The sequence below is a fragment of the Protomyctophum parallelum genome (assembly GCF_964188405.1).
Source record: "Protomyctophum parallelum genome assembly, chromosome: 7".
NCBI lineage: Eukaryota > Metazoa > Chordata > Actinopteri > Myctophiformes > Myctophidae > Protomyctophum > Protomyctophum parallelum.
Genome location: NC_139705.1, coordinates 9405096 through 9422278, shown reverse-complemented (window position 1 = coordinate 9422278; position 17183 = coordinate 9405096). Strand labels below are relative to the sequence as shown.

At 40.6% G+C, this 17183-nt stretch overlaps 1 protein-coding gene across 1 annotated transcript; it reads left to right on the top strand.

Annotated features, from left to right (window-relative positions):
- Positions 1–130: 130 nt before the first annotated feature.
- Positions 131–14385, top strand: LOC310861912 (trypsin I-P1; the record flags this gene model as incomplete). The annotated part of the gene is made up of 4 exons (XM_083769648.1): positions 131–267; positions 11567–11705; positions 13284–13541; positions 14236–14385. 4 exons carry the CDS (start codon positions 131–133, stop codon positions 14383–14385), a joined length of 684 nt encoding a protein of 227 aa, XP_083625774.1.
- Positions 14386–17183: the final 2798 nt, after the last annotated feature.

Below are 17183 nucleotides of genomic sequence, written 5' to 3'. Positions count from 1 at the left end.
CAGTTCATCCGTTTCACAATGTCCTACTTTAATGATGGAAGTACAGGTCGGTCTACACGTCGGCAACACTACAAATCGGGTACTTATACAGACAAGCCCAGGCGTTAACCTGAGCCCTTCTGATTATGGCATGGTTGATGGTAGTGCTGCGGCCCGCATCTGCTGCCTTCCATATCTCGTCTCTGGGCAGCCCCGGCCCTCCACGGCAAGGGCGCACACTCTGGGGGTCGTGGTCGTGGCACTTATAGTGTCGAGGACATGGCTACCGTGAGGGTACCTACCCTAGGGGACACGGGGAGAACATGCAAACTCCACACAGAAAGGCCCTTTCGCCAGCCCCGCCTCTTGAGTCTTGATAACCGGCCCCACCCATGCCCAGGTGCAGGTCATTTGTCTACACTCAAACACAAATAAATAAGCAAAACAATAAAGTAAAAATCACTCAATAATAATCTCAATCTACATGAAGCATACAGTATCGTATATCATTCCCAGGCAGCAATACAGCCCAAAAGTCCAACCTTGCTTTAACTGTAAAGTAGGAACTATGTTTTTAGTCAGGTCATCTCAAACTGGAGCTGCGTGCTCCCAGGGACAGCTGTCATTAAAAATGGAGCACGAATGTGGCTCATGAGTGCCACGTCCTCCCTTTGTTGTGGACTTCCTGACCTCAGCTGGCTAATGGCCCTCTATGCGCCGGATACTGTTGACTAGCTCGTCTCGCTGTAGCCCTCTCATCCCTTGGCTGCTGACCAGAGCGCTTTTTTCCCACATGACCTGCTCTGCTCCTCGCCTCCAGTGATGTCACTGCACAACAGGGCCGCTGTCCCTGCTCTCACGTTCCCTCTGCTGGCGCTGGAATGATAATAATGATATATAGCTGTGCCTCTGTGCTCTGAGCCCTGAACTCTGCTTTAAATCTCAATAACATTGATTTTGTGCGAGGTACTAGGCTGATTAATATTTGAGTCACGCGGTGGCCATTTTGCTCTTACTGTCCGTCATGCTCGGGGGAAAGTATGACACTGACTAGAAGTTTGCACCCCTTCCGCATGCTCAAATCTAAAAGCACACGTCCACAACAACAACAAAAAACACACGTAGATACAGTATAGATACAGAGATCTCCATATAATATGGGCACGAAAGGGACACGGACAGTTACAACTGGCCCCGACACTACTCAGACTATTGGTTGGATCGGGGTTCAACGTAGGTTCACCAAGGCACAACATGCTGACTGCAGGTCTTATCACTGCAGCCAGGTTGATACTGAGAAACTGGAAGAGCTCTAGCTACGCCAGGGATCACAGACTGGACCCAACTTATGACTGAAACTGCATCTTTCGAATACTCAATTGCCAGGAGGAACAATGTCAATTTATTGGGAACTGACTTAAATGGTGCAGAGAAAGCAGGTAGGGATGTAGCTCTGGTCCATAGCCTTACTCATGGACCAGAGCTACATCCCTACCATTTAAGTCTGTTTCCTATTTTTAAAATGTAAACGACCAATATTATTATGAAGAAGAAGAACAAGATGTTAAGACCGCTAAAGCAAATAGAATAAAGTTTACCTTCAGAAAAAGCGTTGTTTATGGCTTCTGAATGTAGCTCTTTTTTTTCTTTTTTTTATCAAAGTTTTTTTATTAATGTTCACACGAAAATATTATACAACATTTTTCGAACTTTTTTTCCCCCTTTTTTCCCTCCCCTCCCCCCAGAGTTCCCGCTCTGAAAGAGCCACAACCCCGGTATCTTGCACCATATGAAATAAAAGGCACATACAAATATACATAGACATAATAGAAGACTAATAGAAGTATGCAAACAAATAATAATAATAATAAAAAAATATGTATAAAAAATTAAAAATTAAATAAAGACAATAATAATAATAAAAATAAATTACAGTAGGGTCAGTATAATAAGTTAAGGATTGTTGATGTCAGCCGCGTTCATCCTCTCAATGTGTGTCAAAAAAGGTTGCCAAATGGTGTAAAACTTTAAAGCACTGGCGTACCCTCTTGTGTGAATGTAGCTCTTTTAACATGTAATGTCTATGGAGTGACGTCACGTCAACGCCACTAGGTCTGGAAAGGGGGGCGTGGAAAGGGGGCGGGGAAGGGCTGTGAGATAGGCCTATTACAAGTTATATAATATACCTACCACGTCTATCATATCATATCACACACCACTGTCGGTCCAGCCAACCACAGTATACTACTTTAAAGTTACATACATGTATACATTATCTGTTATTGTTACCCAACCAATATTGAAACATATCTTAATTACTTCACGATCTGAAACCTGTAACCGTCAGCAGTAGTTGCACGCTCTGCTTGCTTACTCGACAGAGTGCAGTTCAGGGACATTTTTGGTTTGAAATGGAAGTTTGAATGTCAACACCACTAGGTCTGGAAAGGGGGCGTGGAAAGGGGGCGGGGAAGGGCTGTGAGATAGGCCGATTGGTAATACATTACAGATGACATAATCACTATTGTCAACAACATATGGAGGGGTGTTATCCATTGTTTTTTGGGGGGTTTTTTTTACTGCTAGTTGTGTTTTGTGTTTTGTTTGTTTTTCTTGTCTTTTTCTTTTGTGCAAGTCATGTGTATTTTGTATGCTTTATTTACATAGGTGTGAGGGCTGTGTAGCGAACCTCTAGTTTGATCAAACTCACACTCTTCACAAGAAAGTGTCATAATTTGCACCACATTTTAGGTGGATCTGATCAACCTGCTTGGAGGAGTAAAGTTTTGACTCAACTCAATCTTGGCATGTACTGTAGATGTCTTCAAGCTGGGACAATGATCAAACATGTAAGGTTTGGGGCAGATTTCACCATGTATAATTGAGTTACAAAAAAAACCCTTCCTGAAGTTTCAGAACTTCTCATTGTTAAGAGCTTTTACATGTGCTGGGCAAGTTTGAGTTGGATCTGATTAACCTCGATCCCTAATCCAGATAAATATTCTACATTGACCCATCTTGGTTCACCTCAGGCTGAAAACAGTTACATAATACATACATAACATAACATATCATACATAACAGGCTATGTGATAGTTTGTGCAGTTTGTCCATGCCCATCTGAAGTGTCAACGGCTGTTAGGTAATGCGACTGGGATTCTGGGAATCTGGGATTCATTTACTGTTGCTGTGATGTAAGTTACGGTCTGGGAGGAGGAAGCCGATTCAAGATTCAAGAGATTGTACAGTATCTATCACATTCATACAATAATGTGTGGGAAATGTTGGTTTGGCATGATACGCCAGACTACACGAACTAAATAAAAGCAAAATATAATAAAAACTATTATTGTATACCGTTTACTATGAAAACCTGAATTTCATGTCAGTCAGTTACGCCTCGTGTCAGTCCATCAGTTACGCCTTGTGACACGCTCCATATATGGCCATCTCCATATATGAAGATCACGTCACTGACCTCATCAAACCCTGGACCCTGGATAGCCATACATTTGACTGATACCTGTCCATTCAAATTCTAGACCAGAGGTTCCCAAACACCGGTACGCGGAGCGATGCCGGTCCGCGGGACATGTCCCACTGGTACGCGAGGATTTTCCAAACAGCGGTGTAAAGTTGACTCTGTTCAGTCGAATGAAAGTATCAAGGATTCGTCAGCGACGCGTCAGTGAATGTCGAGTCCGTATTACTTCCGTGTTGCTCAGCGAGCAGCAGCAGCAGCAACAACAACTAGAAATGCACTCTGTCGAGCTGCCAACTTGTGCTCTGCACACAAGTTCAAGTTGGCCATGAATGGCCTACTTGTGCACGAGCAGAGTGCGCAACCTACTGCTGACTTGTGTCAACTTACTGTCCGCCCCTCTTTTAAATATAAAAAATGAAGACGAAAGCCATAAAACATTTAAAATAAAGCTTACACCAATAGAAAACAAAATTATTTTCCTACAAAAATACTTAATAGTATTAATAATAGAGAATTAATAGGTTCTTGCACTTAATATACTTTCCACAAAATGTGTTGAATATAAATATCTATACAAAAATATACTACAATGCTAGCATGTCAGTCAGGCAAATCAAGCAGCCCTACATCAGGTTTTAATATTAGCTCACAATCACAAACTTCTGTGCATACTCCCTTTTCAGGAGCTGCAACTTTGCTGTGGGAGCAGCAAAGTTGTGTCCCCTCAGTCTCTGTCCCCTCCGAGCTAGACCTCTATATAGAGGTTAGGGCCCGGGCTCTATTTTCGTTCAAGCATTCTAAATACACTATTTGGGGATTTAGCAGTGGGGAAGGGGCGTTCCCGTACTAAAGTGGCTATTTTGGTCACCTGTCTAAATCCCTAAAGCACCTCCGCTATCCGTTACATTATGCATAGGTGGGGTTTGGGCGTTACAATAATGAAACCAATCACTGTGCCACATGTCATTGCCTTTAAGAGATCCCTTATCCGTTGCCCGTTATGCCCAGTTCTACATTGCTTATGCTGTAACTAGACACCTCCAGACGTTGCATAAAGTTATACATCAGTTTTCTTAACAAAGCATCACATGTGGGCACACCAACAGAGGTAAACAACTGACTGGCACTGTGCCACCTAGGAACACGTAGAAGTAACCTCATGGCATCGTTATATGCCACTCTGAGCCGTTGCATGCTTTTTACTCTGTACGAGGACCATAGATGGGTTACATAACTTGATTAACATACATAACATACATAACAGGCTATGTGATAGTTTGTGTAGTTCGTCCAATGCCGTTTGAAGTGTCAACTGCTGTTAGGTAATGATGATTCACTGGGATTCACAGGTTTGTGTTCCACTCATTGTTACTGTGGCCGGAAGCTATTCAGCTATTCATTCCTGGGTGAAGGTACTGTTTGTGTGGCATGCTGCTACGCCAGACTATACTAACGAAATATTCATACCGGTAGTCATATTTTGTGCAGTGTCAAGTGTGTAAATTGTGTGTTATTGTGTAAATGAAATAAGGAATAACCTCACATTGTGCAAAAATGTGTGTGTGTGTGTGTGTGTGTGTGTGTGTATGTGTACACACAGACATATACATACTGTATGATTGGAAAATCAATCAGTTGGAAATACATGCCCCACCCAGTTATGTCTGTGTCCCTTTTATGCCCAAATATGGAGTATATGCAGATGTCAGAACACATGTGTCTGTCTGTGTCCCTTTTATGCCCATATATGGAGATTTCTGTTTCTGTCTCCCTGTGATGCTATATTCCTAAATATAGAGTTCTGTGTCAGGCATACCCAAATATGGAGTCTATGCAGACGTCAGAATGATGTCAGAGCAGGCCAGCTCCATATATGGACACTGGGCAGGGGCCCTGTAGAGGTTGACGTTGACTTGAATTATCAGAAAATCAAAGTATTAAAATAGAAATAATGGTATTTTTTTTTTATATATTTTTTGTCCCACGATTTTGTAACCCATTTTTCACCCCTGTGTCAATCATCTAATGTGATCCTGGGCTCTACACACCCTCCACCAACCTAGTCCCCATATATGGGGGACAAGGGGAGAGCAACGTAACGGACTTGAACTCATGCTTCCTTCATGCCTGAGTGTCCAAGTTGCTCCTTTACACCTGACAGGGGGGAGTTTCCCTGGTTGGACGTAGCGCGTAGAAGGAACGCGTTATTCCAACCAGTTCCTTTCCCCTCCATCAGGCGCCCCGGCTGGCCAGGGGGAGGCAGTTTAGTGACCAGGATTACTGCATGTTTTTTGTGAGGGTACCTACCCTAGGGGACACGGGGAGAACATGCAAACTCCACACTAATGATGGTAACTTTAATAGACATGGTGTGAATTGGGTCACAGTTTCAGAGGGCTGTTTTGAAGTTATGATCTTATCTTACATTTGTATCTTGTTCTTGTTCTTGTTCTTGTTCTTGTCATCTTGTTCTTTCCTTGGACATATCACAATGATCTTAAACTAAATAACTAAATAACAGGCTGTAAAAGTGAGTGAAGTGATGCAACAGTAGCCTACTGCATGTGCAGCTCCATTATGCTCCCTGCCAAAGAGCAACTTCTGGGCAAATGTCTATGTTGGATAATTAAGACAACTTCTCTATATGCAGACAAAACTATGAATCAAGAAGATTTTATTTGTGACTAACATATATACAAGTCCAAGCAACAAAATGTTTTGTGTTAATTTCATGCTATGCACCCTTCTGTCCTGCAATACAAAACATGAAGTGCAAAGGGATCTGTAACCTTTTCCGACCAGTCATTGGTCCGACATGCGGAAAACGACCAGATTAAGGTTGTCGAACATGCGTTAAGGTGGCGACCAGATTAAGGTTGGCGAACATGCGTTAAGGTTGGCGACCAGATTAAGGTTGGCGAACATGCGTTAAGGTTGGCGACCAGATTAAGGTTGGCGAACATGCGTTAAGGTTGGCGACCAGATTGAGGTTGGCGAACATGCGTTAAGGTTGGCGAACATGCGTTAAGGTTGGCGACCAGATTAAGGTTGGCGAACATGCGTTAAGGTTGGCAAACATGCACTGCTCGTGCTTGTGGTTATGGTTAGGTTAGGGTTTGAGGTTAGTACTGCACCCAATGCAAGCCTTACTTTCTCTACTTTTTATAATCACAGCACTTTTTGTAATTGCTCATATACCAATTTGATTCAGAACAATTCCATTATAACAATAAACAGCTACAGCTGAACTCTTATTCTGCTCATATTTTGTGTATGATGACTTTGGAGGTGTTTAGTTTCCAGCTACCGTAAGGCAACAATATATTCAAAGATAAGACAAAAAAAAAAGAACACAGTACAGTGGACACCGTGGCTTTGTCACATACTAGGTCAGCATCATTGTTCATTTGTGGGATGTTCCCAACTGTAACGAGATAAAAAGATAATTCAACAAAAGTACAGTAGGTAAGGATACAGTTACAGTATATAAGGAACATGGAGGATTTTGGTATGCAGTTGGACATATCTTGAAGGTTGGTGCATGCGTTTGTTGGATTATATGTGGTAAATCTTTACAATTGTATCATTATAACTATCGTTGTATCTCTGACTTTGTGAATTTGCTTGACTCCTGTCATTCAATGTGATTTAGCTATTATGAGATTGCCATTTCTAAAGCCAGATAGGCTGCGTATAGTTTGTGTTTGTAGGACATTATTTTACTTGATTAGCTGTATTGAACTAACAACTAGCAAATAGGAACTGATATCCATCTGTCCATTGATAGACATACGTGTAGATTTTAGGCTATTAGGCAACGACTATATATATATCTAGGACGAGTAATTTGAGGTTCAACTTTCCTCAACGTGCCAAGGCGCCCTTGGCAAGGCCTATCCAATGTTTCTCTTTGCTGTTCAATTTATTTTTCTCCTTGACTTCCCCGACCACCCCCCTTACCCTTTCCTGGAGAAAAAAAAAAGATGGAGCTTGCACAAAAACGAATGCGATGTGACAATAAAGTTGATTGTAATACAGATTATCATCACATGACAAGTTCACAGGTATACTGTAATTGCGTGAAACTAATTATATTATGTACAAGCTCCCAATGCTTTACAGTTTTAAAAATAAAGAAGGAGTAAGGAACAAAGTCAGTTAACAAGACACAATGTCAAATATATGTAAGATTGCCATCGTGTTGTAAATCTATGCCGACTATAATTCATGACTTATTATGTTACAGGTGGACTTAAAAATGGGTCAGATAGTAAGGTTGGCATCGGTGCTACTTCTCTCTCTCTTTTTAACAGGTAAGCTTCTTGGTTGTGCTCAACGTATTGATTTCATAATTGCTTTGCATTTTGATTTGGATTATTATTAACAAATGAATTTCAAAGAAGAGTTTAAATAGTTTTCATGAATCATTCAATTATCACCTGAAAGAATGAAAAGAGACTGCACACTGATTGATGCTCCAAGTGTAAAAGTTGACATAATGTAACTTTTTGTTACTGCGGTGACTGGACACTTTTTTATTCTTAAATTGTTACAGCTTTTTTGCCAACCTAGTAGTTGTTGTTTTTTCTACTTCTTTTTAGATGTGTCACTTTTGGTTGTTCTATTTTCCACTCAATTATCACCAGAGACATTTTACTGGTTTAAAAACCTTTATTAATCTCTGACAAAGTGACTCAGGCAAGTTTCTACAGACCAGCTCCATTGTGTGGTGCAGAATGTCAGATGATATGTTTACAGAAACAGAATAAAAACAACTTTAATAAGGGGGGGGGGGGGGAGGTTGGTATTTCCCAACCCGAGGGAGCGGGATGGGGCTCTCAAAGGACATGTGACAGTGACCTACATGGGAATAAAAGCACAAATAAAAGTTGCACAATGGTTGAGTTAACTTGTTCCATGCTAAACCTCGAGATATCTTGTGGATAGCTATTTGATCCATATATTCCAATCACGAGATTACGAGATTAGATTAAAGAGCATTAATCCAGCTTTAAAAATCATATAGTACTCACATGATGAAACCGCCTACATCCCGACCGTCGGTGCACTGCAGACGCACACACACGCAGTTATTAGTGGTCCTTGTGCTCAAAATGGGATAAAATACCATCTTTAGAGACTACTAAAAAATTTAACATTAATCGCACTAAGAATATTTATCGTCCGGGCGTTAGTCCACAACTTGGAGCGAGTCTAGACTACAGCTATGGAGGGCAATCACTTCTGGGTCGGGCGGATGTGGTTCTTTGCTTATTTTTCACTGGCCTCACAATCCCGGGAGGGAATGTGTTTTATTATGACTGTGGTCAGGTAGGACATTATGATGCCTCACACATTCAGTGTGATGGCAAAGATTTAAAATGATTACACCATTAATGCAGCTGTTATTATTATTAATTTTTTTTAGCTTTTTCCTGATGTCCACCAAACACCAAAGACTATTTTTCCTTAAATGAACAGAAACTTAACTCGGCAGATCTCATGTGAAACATGTATCCAAATGCCTTACTGTATTCTGTCCTCATGGCCCACAGAGACACTTGCATCGAATTCACCAGGTGACAGGATCATCGGTGGAGAGGAGGTTATCCCATACTCCATTGGATATCAGGCTTCTCTGCAGTACATAAGGAAAGGTGTGTGGAGACATTACTGTGGAGGGACCTTGATCGACAGACAGTGGGTGGTGACTGCTGCCCACTGCTGGAGGCCGTGAGTACTAACTTATTACTACTAGCAATGTTATTATACAGACCAGTGATCTGGACTGGATTTGTATGTTTGAGAGAGGAAAAGAAAGTGGAGGATGTCATTTATATGTAAATTATTATAGAAGTTATAACTTGTAATATAAATGAAGAGTAACACAATAGTAAGTGGCTAGCCCACACTAACGCCTATTCCTTTTGGCTGTTAGCATTTAGCAAAGTGTAGTTATCATCTGTGGTTGTTCTAGAGTTATAATTAGAAACTATAACAACATTTGTTTGACATTAGTGTGACTGTGACTCATTAGTGTTTTGATATGAACTTCTTACAGTAAATGTGCAAAATCACTGCACGTATATTATATATATATATATATATATATATATATATATATATATACAGATAGCTTCTCATGCACATACACGTGGGGAGGTGCTGGTAGGCAAGATATAAAATGCAGGCCAAAGAAAAACATTAGATTTGCTGGATGTAGTATTTTTTGGGTGTAGTGATATGGACACAAAAAAAAACATAGTTCCGTGTGATAGAGGGGTAAAAATGAACAAATGTCGCACTACTATTTTAGAAATAGGTCAACAATACAAATGACGTTAGTTTTGTGGATTCATTTACTTTTACTGCGTGGGCCCCTGTGCACCCCACAAAATTACCGGAACTACCACCACGGGACTCGGGCAATCAATTAATACAGTTGCAACCACTATATCAATGGCAAGTATTTCATACAGCTTAAGTTAAAACAAAATCTGAACTATCCCTTTAAGCTTTGGGCAGGCTCATCAGCCCTTGCGTAGTGGCTTAGGAACTGTCTGAGCCACTAGGCAAGGGCTAGTCTGATACTGTACATATGCAGTCCACAGTTGCATACGCTTGGGCAACGATAGATGCACAGGGGATAGTGTTGATCATCTATTTACTGTATGTTGTTACCCCATACCAACTCCCTGGTGTGCAACTCCAAAGGAGGCAAAGAGCAACAGTAGCTCACTAGCTCCCTAGCTCCTGGGAACAGCATTGTATTATAAAAGCGATAAACAACTTACTAAGCAACACTACTCTCAAACATCGTGAATCGTGGCTATGTTGTTCTATTTGAATTTTAAAAAATGAAATGAAATGAATGAAACCCGGCCCGCAACATAACCAACCACAATGTCATCAACCCTTAACCCTGACATTCTTCCATTTATTTCAGCCACGTTGAAATCCTACTCCTAAAAATAGAGTTCCTGAACTTCCTATATTAATTTATGTTTTAGCTCTATTTCCTCAACAGCTCTTTTTTTTAGAGCTTAGAAGCAAGGTGTGGATGTCACCACCCACCAGTACAGTAGTTTCCTGGGTGTCCACAACTAGAAGCCAATAACTGAACACTCTACTTACTAGGGCTCATAATGCAGCCCTGAGGGACTCCTATATTGAGGGCTAGGGTGGCAGAGGTGTTGGAACCCATTTCACATCCTGGCATCAATAAAGCCCACAGAACTGATCAACCCTCCCCTCTGCTTTCAAGGATGTGTGGGCGGGGCCTATTTCCATATTTCCCAAAAAAACAGGACACAGTCATAACACGATATTGTTATGACTGTAGACATATTGTTAGACTAATATATTATCTTATCACAAAGTAGACATAGCTAATGTTCTCGACACTTTGTTTACAAGCATTCTCCAAAACCGGGGGCACCACAAACACTGGCTGCACCGTCAACCAGCAATTGCTTTGTGTTGCTTTATGCTCAAAATACTGCAGTGCATCCATATCTGTAGTTGATGAGTTCATCTTCTGATTTGTGTTTTAAAATGTCTACGGTTATTAAAATGTTACCAAATGTACTTGAATAACTGAGTCAATGTTGACCAAACTTGCCAGGTTATAGTTGTTATATTTATGAGCCTGGTGAGAGCAGGAGTGGACCTGGTGAGACGTAGGAGGGGCCCGGACAGGAGACAACCCACAGAGCCTAGTCCCTCCATGCGCCAGAAGTGTACCTCCCAGCCCTGGCAGAGTAGTTCTGGAGTAGTTCCAACGGATTGTGTGCCCCTGGTTTTTCCCTAGTGGGACTGATTGAGGGTAGCTACTGGGACGTAAGTCGGGACTTGATCACTCCCGGCTGGGTCGCCTGAGTGAGGGGTATGATGTTGAGAGACCCGAAACGCCGTTGACCTCAGGATACATCACTGAGGATACGTCCCAGGTGCATCCATGCGATGTTGTTTTGTTATATATTTATAGTGCTTTGCGTGCATGGCCTATACTAGCGTAGAATTGGTAAACATATGACGCTTTGATCGTGTGATTTATGGTGACATGAAAGGCTCAACCAATGTTTAATCTGTTTTCGTCCCCAGGCAATCTCTGATGAGGGTGGTGTTAAGTGAGCACAGCCTCAGGGTGGACGAAGGCTTTGAGCAGATCTACAATGTCTCCAAGACACAATTGCACGGCTATGTGTACAAGACCTTCAATAATGACATCATGATGCTAAAGGTAAGTGTTACTATATCTGAATTAGATCCAGCAGTGCTATTATAAGGACAACTTTAGTTTTTTTCAACCAAGGTTTTAGGTTGTTATTAGAGAAAGTAAAAGATGAGTGTAATTTATTTTTTCATTTGCTGCTTTCTTTCGTTTTAGGGATTTTAGCTGTTTTTGACAGGGGGCCGGGGGCATTCGAGCATGGGGCAAAATATGTATTTCTTTACAACATGTTATAGCGATTTATTTTATTTTATTTACTATAGTCCTACTAGACCCCAAGAAATTACATCTGGCCACAAATGATCACAGGATGTACTGAATGTGTCAAACTGACATATTGAGAGCCTATGACACAGTGTGGCTTCCCCCCATTCATATTCAGTAGATCCTGTGAACTTTTGTGGCCAGATGTAATTTCTTGGGGTCTAGTAGGACTATAGCAAATTATCAAAAAATAAATCGGTGTCTTATGTATGTGGTGGAACGGTGGATCCCTGCCCGGTGATTGCTGTTTTTGGGGTGTCTCCAATCGAGGAACGGCTTACGGGTCTTCAGGCAAACGCTGTGGCATTCACAAGTTCACAACGCTTTTGGCTCGTAGATTGATACTTCGACAATGGAAGTCGGGGAAACCTCCCCCCCCAAACAGTGGGTCAAAGAGGTTCTCTCCATGATTCCCCTAGAGAAACTAAGGTACAACCGTAATGGTTCTAAAGATAGATACATTTTATGACTTGGACCCCTTTCATAGAGTTTGTAGAAAGTATACCTTTCACTTAAACCCATATTCCCTTGTACAATCTGATACCTCACACCAAACCTGACATTGGGCGACCTCTGGTTAGAGGCCCTCAGTAAGTAGACAGTTGGATATAGAGCAATTTACTATCTAAACTGAAAGATGTATACAATGTATGTAACCTAGATACCATACCCTGATGGAAAATGCTGTTTATTTTATTTTATTATTATTTTCTTCTTCTTACTATGTTCATTCTTTCAAAACTAGTTTACTAATTACTTTTACTGTCTTGTACTGTCTGTTTTTGTTTTATTTGTCTTGTTCAGACCTTGATTGGGGGGGAGGGGGGGACATTTACATGTCGGATACAACAAAATGTACACATATGTTTTTTTATTTATTCTTCAATAAAAATCAAAATAAATTGTTTAAAAAAAATCGCTATAAAATGATGTAAAATAAAATACATATTTAGCCCCATGCTCAAATACCCCCGCCCCCCTGTCAAAAACAGCTAAAATCCCTAAAACGAAAGAAAGCAGCAAATGATTTTTTCTAACACTGATCTTTTACTTTCTCTAATAACAACCTAAAACATTGGTTGAAAAAAACTAAACTTGTCCTTTAAGACCACACACACACACACACACACACACACACACACACACACACACACACACACACACACACACACACACACACACACACACACACACACACACACACACACACACACACACACACACACACACACACACACACACACACACACACACACACACTCTCTTCAGTCAGATTCATTTCGCATTTCATTGGTGAGCCCTCTTTGTTTTGGTGTGTTTCAGTTAAGTGAACCAGCACAGTACAATATCAACGTCCAGCCAGCCTTGCTGCCTGATGACAGCACCCCCAGGCTAACGCCAAGAAGCTCTTGCAGCGTGAGCGGCTGGGGTGTTACGCATGTCTACAGTTACTACCTCTCTCCCTCTCTACGTGCTGTGAACGTACAAATCAGGCCCTGGTGCAAATACTACTACTGGGGCAGGATCACTGACAACATGTTGTGTGCTGGTTCCGCATATGGAGGCAAAGACTCCTGCCAGGTACAGAAACCATTTCTTTAACAGCATTTATGATTGATGAAATCCTGTCTTAGAATGTATAACAGCTCCTATTCTTCCCTAAAACAAACAAAAGACAAGGGTTCAATTCGAGTATGTACAGTGTATGCATGTAATGTATATTTTGAGAAGCAAAACACATTGGAGTAGCTAGAACAATACTTACTGATTCCCAAACACTGGTTCGGGACCCATTTGTGGGTCATGGACACATTTGTATGTGTCCCTTTATTTTTTTGTTTCCTAAATTAGTTTTTAATTATTACTTAAAAAAACATTCCCAAAAAAAAAATATATATATATATATATATATATATATATATATTCCATTAATTAAAAACAAATGTCTGTTTCTTTCAGTAATTTCAAGAAGAAACCAAAGAAAAATTAAAATAAATCCATAAATTATAAAACAACAAGTACTAAAGTAATGCAAATAGCTGATCTACAAGCTCACAACACGTCCCTTCGTGCCATGTTGTGAGCTTGTAGATCTTCTGTTTTCACTCATTTGGGACCCCGAGCTACAACGTTTTGGAACCACTGCTTCATTCATTTAAGTTTTATTTATTCTCGAAATTACACTATAGTAACTAGTAATTTTAGGGTGTGTTTGTTCACAAAGGGAGGACCTCTTTGTTCATCAGGTCTCTTATCATCTCTTGGTATTCCACAGGGTGACTCAGGTGGTCCACTCATCTGCGATGGAAGAATAGAGGGAATTGTCTCATGGGGCATCAGCTGTGGCAGTGCGTACTACCCAGGCGTGTACACCAAAGTAAGGAACTACGTCAGCTGGATGCGATGGCTGATCGATAATCAATGAATAACGAATAACAACTAATAAAGAGACCGCTCCACCCAGATGGTATAGTGAGAGAATGGATCCTGGAATTTAAATGTTTATTTGAAAACACATTTGTTTGGCTAATGTGTTCAGTTTCTTTGTGTCAATAATTGTGTAAATTTCATGATATTAACCACTTAACCACGAGCTGGATGTTTTGTTTTTTCATTTCCTGAAAAATGAACATTTGGGAGTTAGGTGGTTTCTGCCTGACAGCAGAGAGATGTGATTTATGGTGATTCAGAACAGAACTAGGTTGTCTTTCATTGTTACTTTATGTTATTTAAAATAGTTGATGGCTTCCTGCTGAGCACACCTATAACGAACCAGATTCAGGCAATATGTTAATATTCATAACGAACTGCCCGTATAGATTTTATTCCTTTTTTGTATTTTACTTGCCCACAGCAATGAATGAAAGGGTATTGTAATTGGTCCTGTTTGTGTGTGTTTAATTGTTATTAGCAAGATAACTTGAGATTTTCGGGAAATTGGAGGAAATGATCATCAGTAGGCTAGCCCTGAATGTTGTTGCCAACATTTGTTGAATGCTGTTGAATGCTCTCCATACATCCAACAAGTTCACAAACTGTTCACACTTATAAATGTAAGACATAAGGACCTCAAATTTGGTTTTCACTAGGTGTTTTAATCATTAAGTTGATTCACCATTACATTTTTTTCTAATCGTCATTGTTAGTTATGTTAGTTAATACTAATAGCATGCCAATTAGGTTTTGACACTATTAGGTTTTAAATCACATTAGCATTGTCATGTGATCTGTGGTTGTATTGAACAACATTAGACAAATGTAGCCGATTGTCAAACTCTGTGTACAAAAGACTGGTAATACTTTTATTTTGATGTTAAAGCATTTAAAAAAGATTTTCTTTGTTTTTGTGATTTTCTTTATTAAATAAAGGTAAGCATTCATCAACAATATGTTTGTTTTTGTTTTGGCTCCACTGTATACCACAATCTGCCACAACAGCAGAGGAGAATGAGCCACTGCTTTAAAACGACATAAATAAATAAAAACATTTGTAACCATTTAATGGTTACATAGGTAACCTTTTTTTCTATATATGAAGGTCCACAGGCCATTGTATACAGTAGGTCAATCAAGTGACCACAATTGTCATGCTGGCAACAGCATAGCAATCTAAGTCGAGTGAGGAAGAAGTGGACATAGTACACGTTTGTGTTATAATTCAGTCACACACCTAATTACTGATACTAGACTGGTGCCTGTTGTCCTTCTCGGAACGATGTCCTTGATCCCTTTATGCCCTATATGGAGATCCATGAAGTTATCCGTTTATGACCATATCGGGGTATCTGCGGTTCTGTAAAATCCCTGTGCAGTGGTAAATGTTTGTTGAGAATGTGTTGAGAATGTCTGAAGAGTGCAACCGACTGTGGAACGTGGACTGAATAAGTAATCAAATGGTAGGTTTGGGGAATTCGACAGGTTTGGGGAATTTGCCAAATCAAGCTTAGGCTGGGGTTGCTAAGGCAATGAATTGGCTCATTTAGGCCATGGCCAGAACCTTTTCTGGCGGTTCTGGACAACCTATCTGACCGACTCAACACCGGGTATACGGCATTCCCTCGGGTAGGCAAGGACACGCATGCCGAGTTTGACATCGACCAGCCAGATCGTTTTTGAGATATGTGGATTAAAGACATACAATTACATACGTACAGAGATTACTTCCTTAAACTAAACCAAGAAAACCCTGAAATCCTCATCATTGGTACAGATGATCAAAAGACTTCAATAACGAACAAATTCGGAAACTTGTCCTCACAGGTTAAACCAACTGTGAAAAACCTGGGTGTCATTCTAGACCATGAGTTAAACCTTGAAAATTAGTAATGTCACAAAAATATCTTTTTACCACCTAAGAAACATTGCAAGAGTCAGACCTTTCCTCTTATTGGAGGACGCCAATAAACTGACCCATGCCTTTGTATTGTCTCGTTTAGATTACTGCAACACACTTTATACAGGCTTGCCCCAAAAAAACCACGGACCGTCTACAACTAATCCAAAACGCAGCAGCCAGAATTGTAACAAACACCAGCTATTATCCACTAGCTATTGTAGAAAACAATCGTGCCATTTTATCATGATTATTAGTGAGGACCTATTATATGAAGATAGGTTGAAAAGTGGTGAAGTGGTCCTTTAAAGAATTCCTTTTGTTTGGTTTGTTTGTATTGATGGTTGTAAGTCAGTTGTAAAATATATAAACTGAAGCAAATGTGGTTATTTTTTCATGACTGTTGTGTATGCAAGTTTAAATCAGCTGTACACTTGACTAATCCTAATTTATCAGTGATGACATTCCAATGAACAGTCCTGCAATGACCTGCATGTCTTATACAGCACACTGTATGATCGATGGATAGGCCTTTATTGATCCTGAGGGAAAGTCAGGTGTCACAGCAGCACAGTAGGCATAAGCAGCAATACGACGGGGCCAAGCCATAAAAGCAATAAAGATGTCACTTTTTTGTTACACCGATTGGCTGAAGGGGTCAGCCAATCAGGCAGGGTCCAGACTCTTCTGCACAAATGAATAGAGGAGGAGTGGATCATATAATTCATACAATCATATAATTGAGAGATCTAAAGGTCAGAAGTCCTTTGACGAATGACTGTGAGCTGTCCGCCCTGAGACTGGGAGGTCGTGGTTCAATCCCCGGCCGGGTCATACCAAAGACTAAAAATGGGACCTGGTGCCTCCCTGCTTGACACTCAGCATCAAGG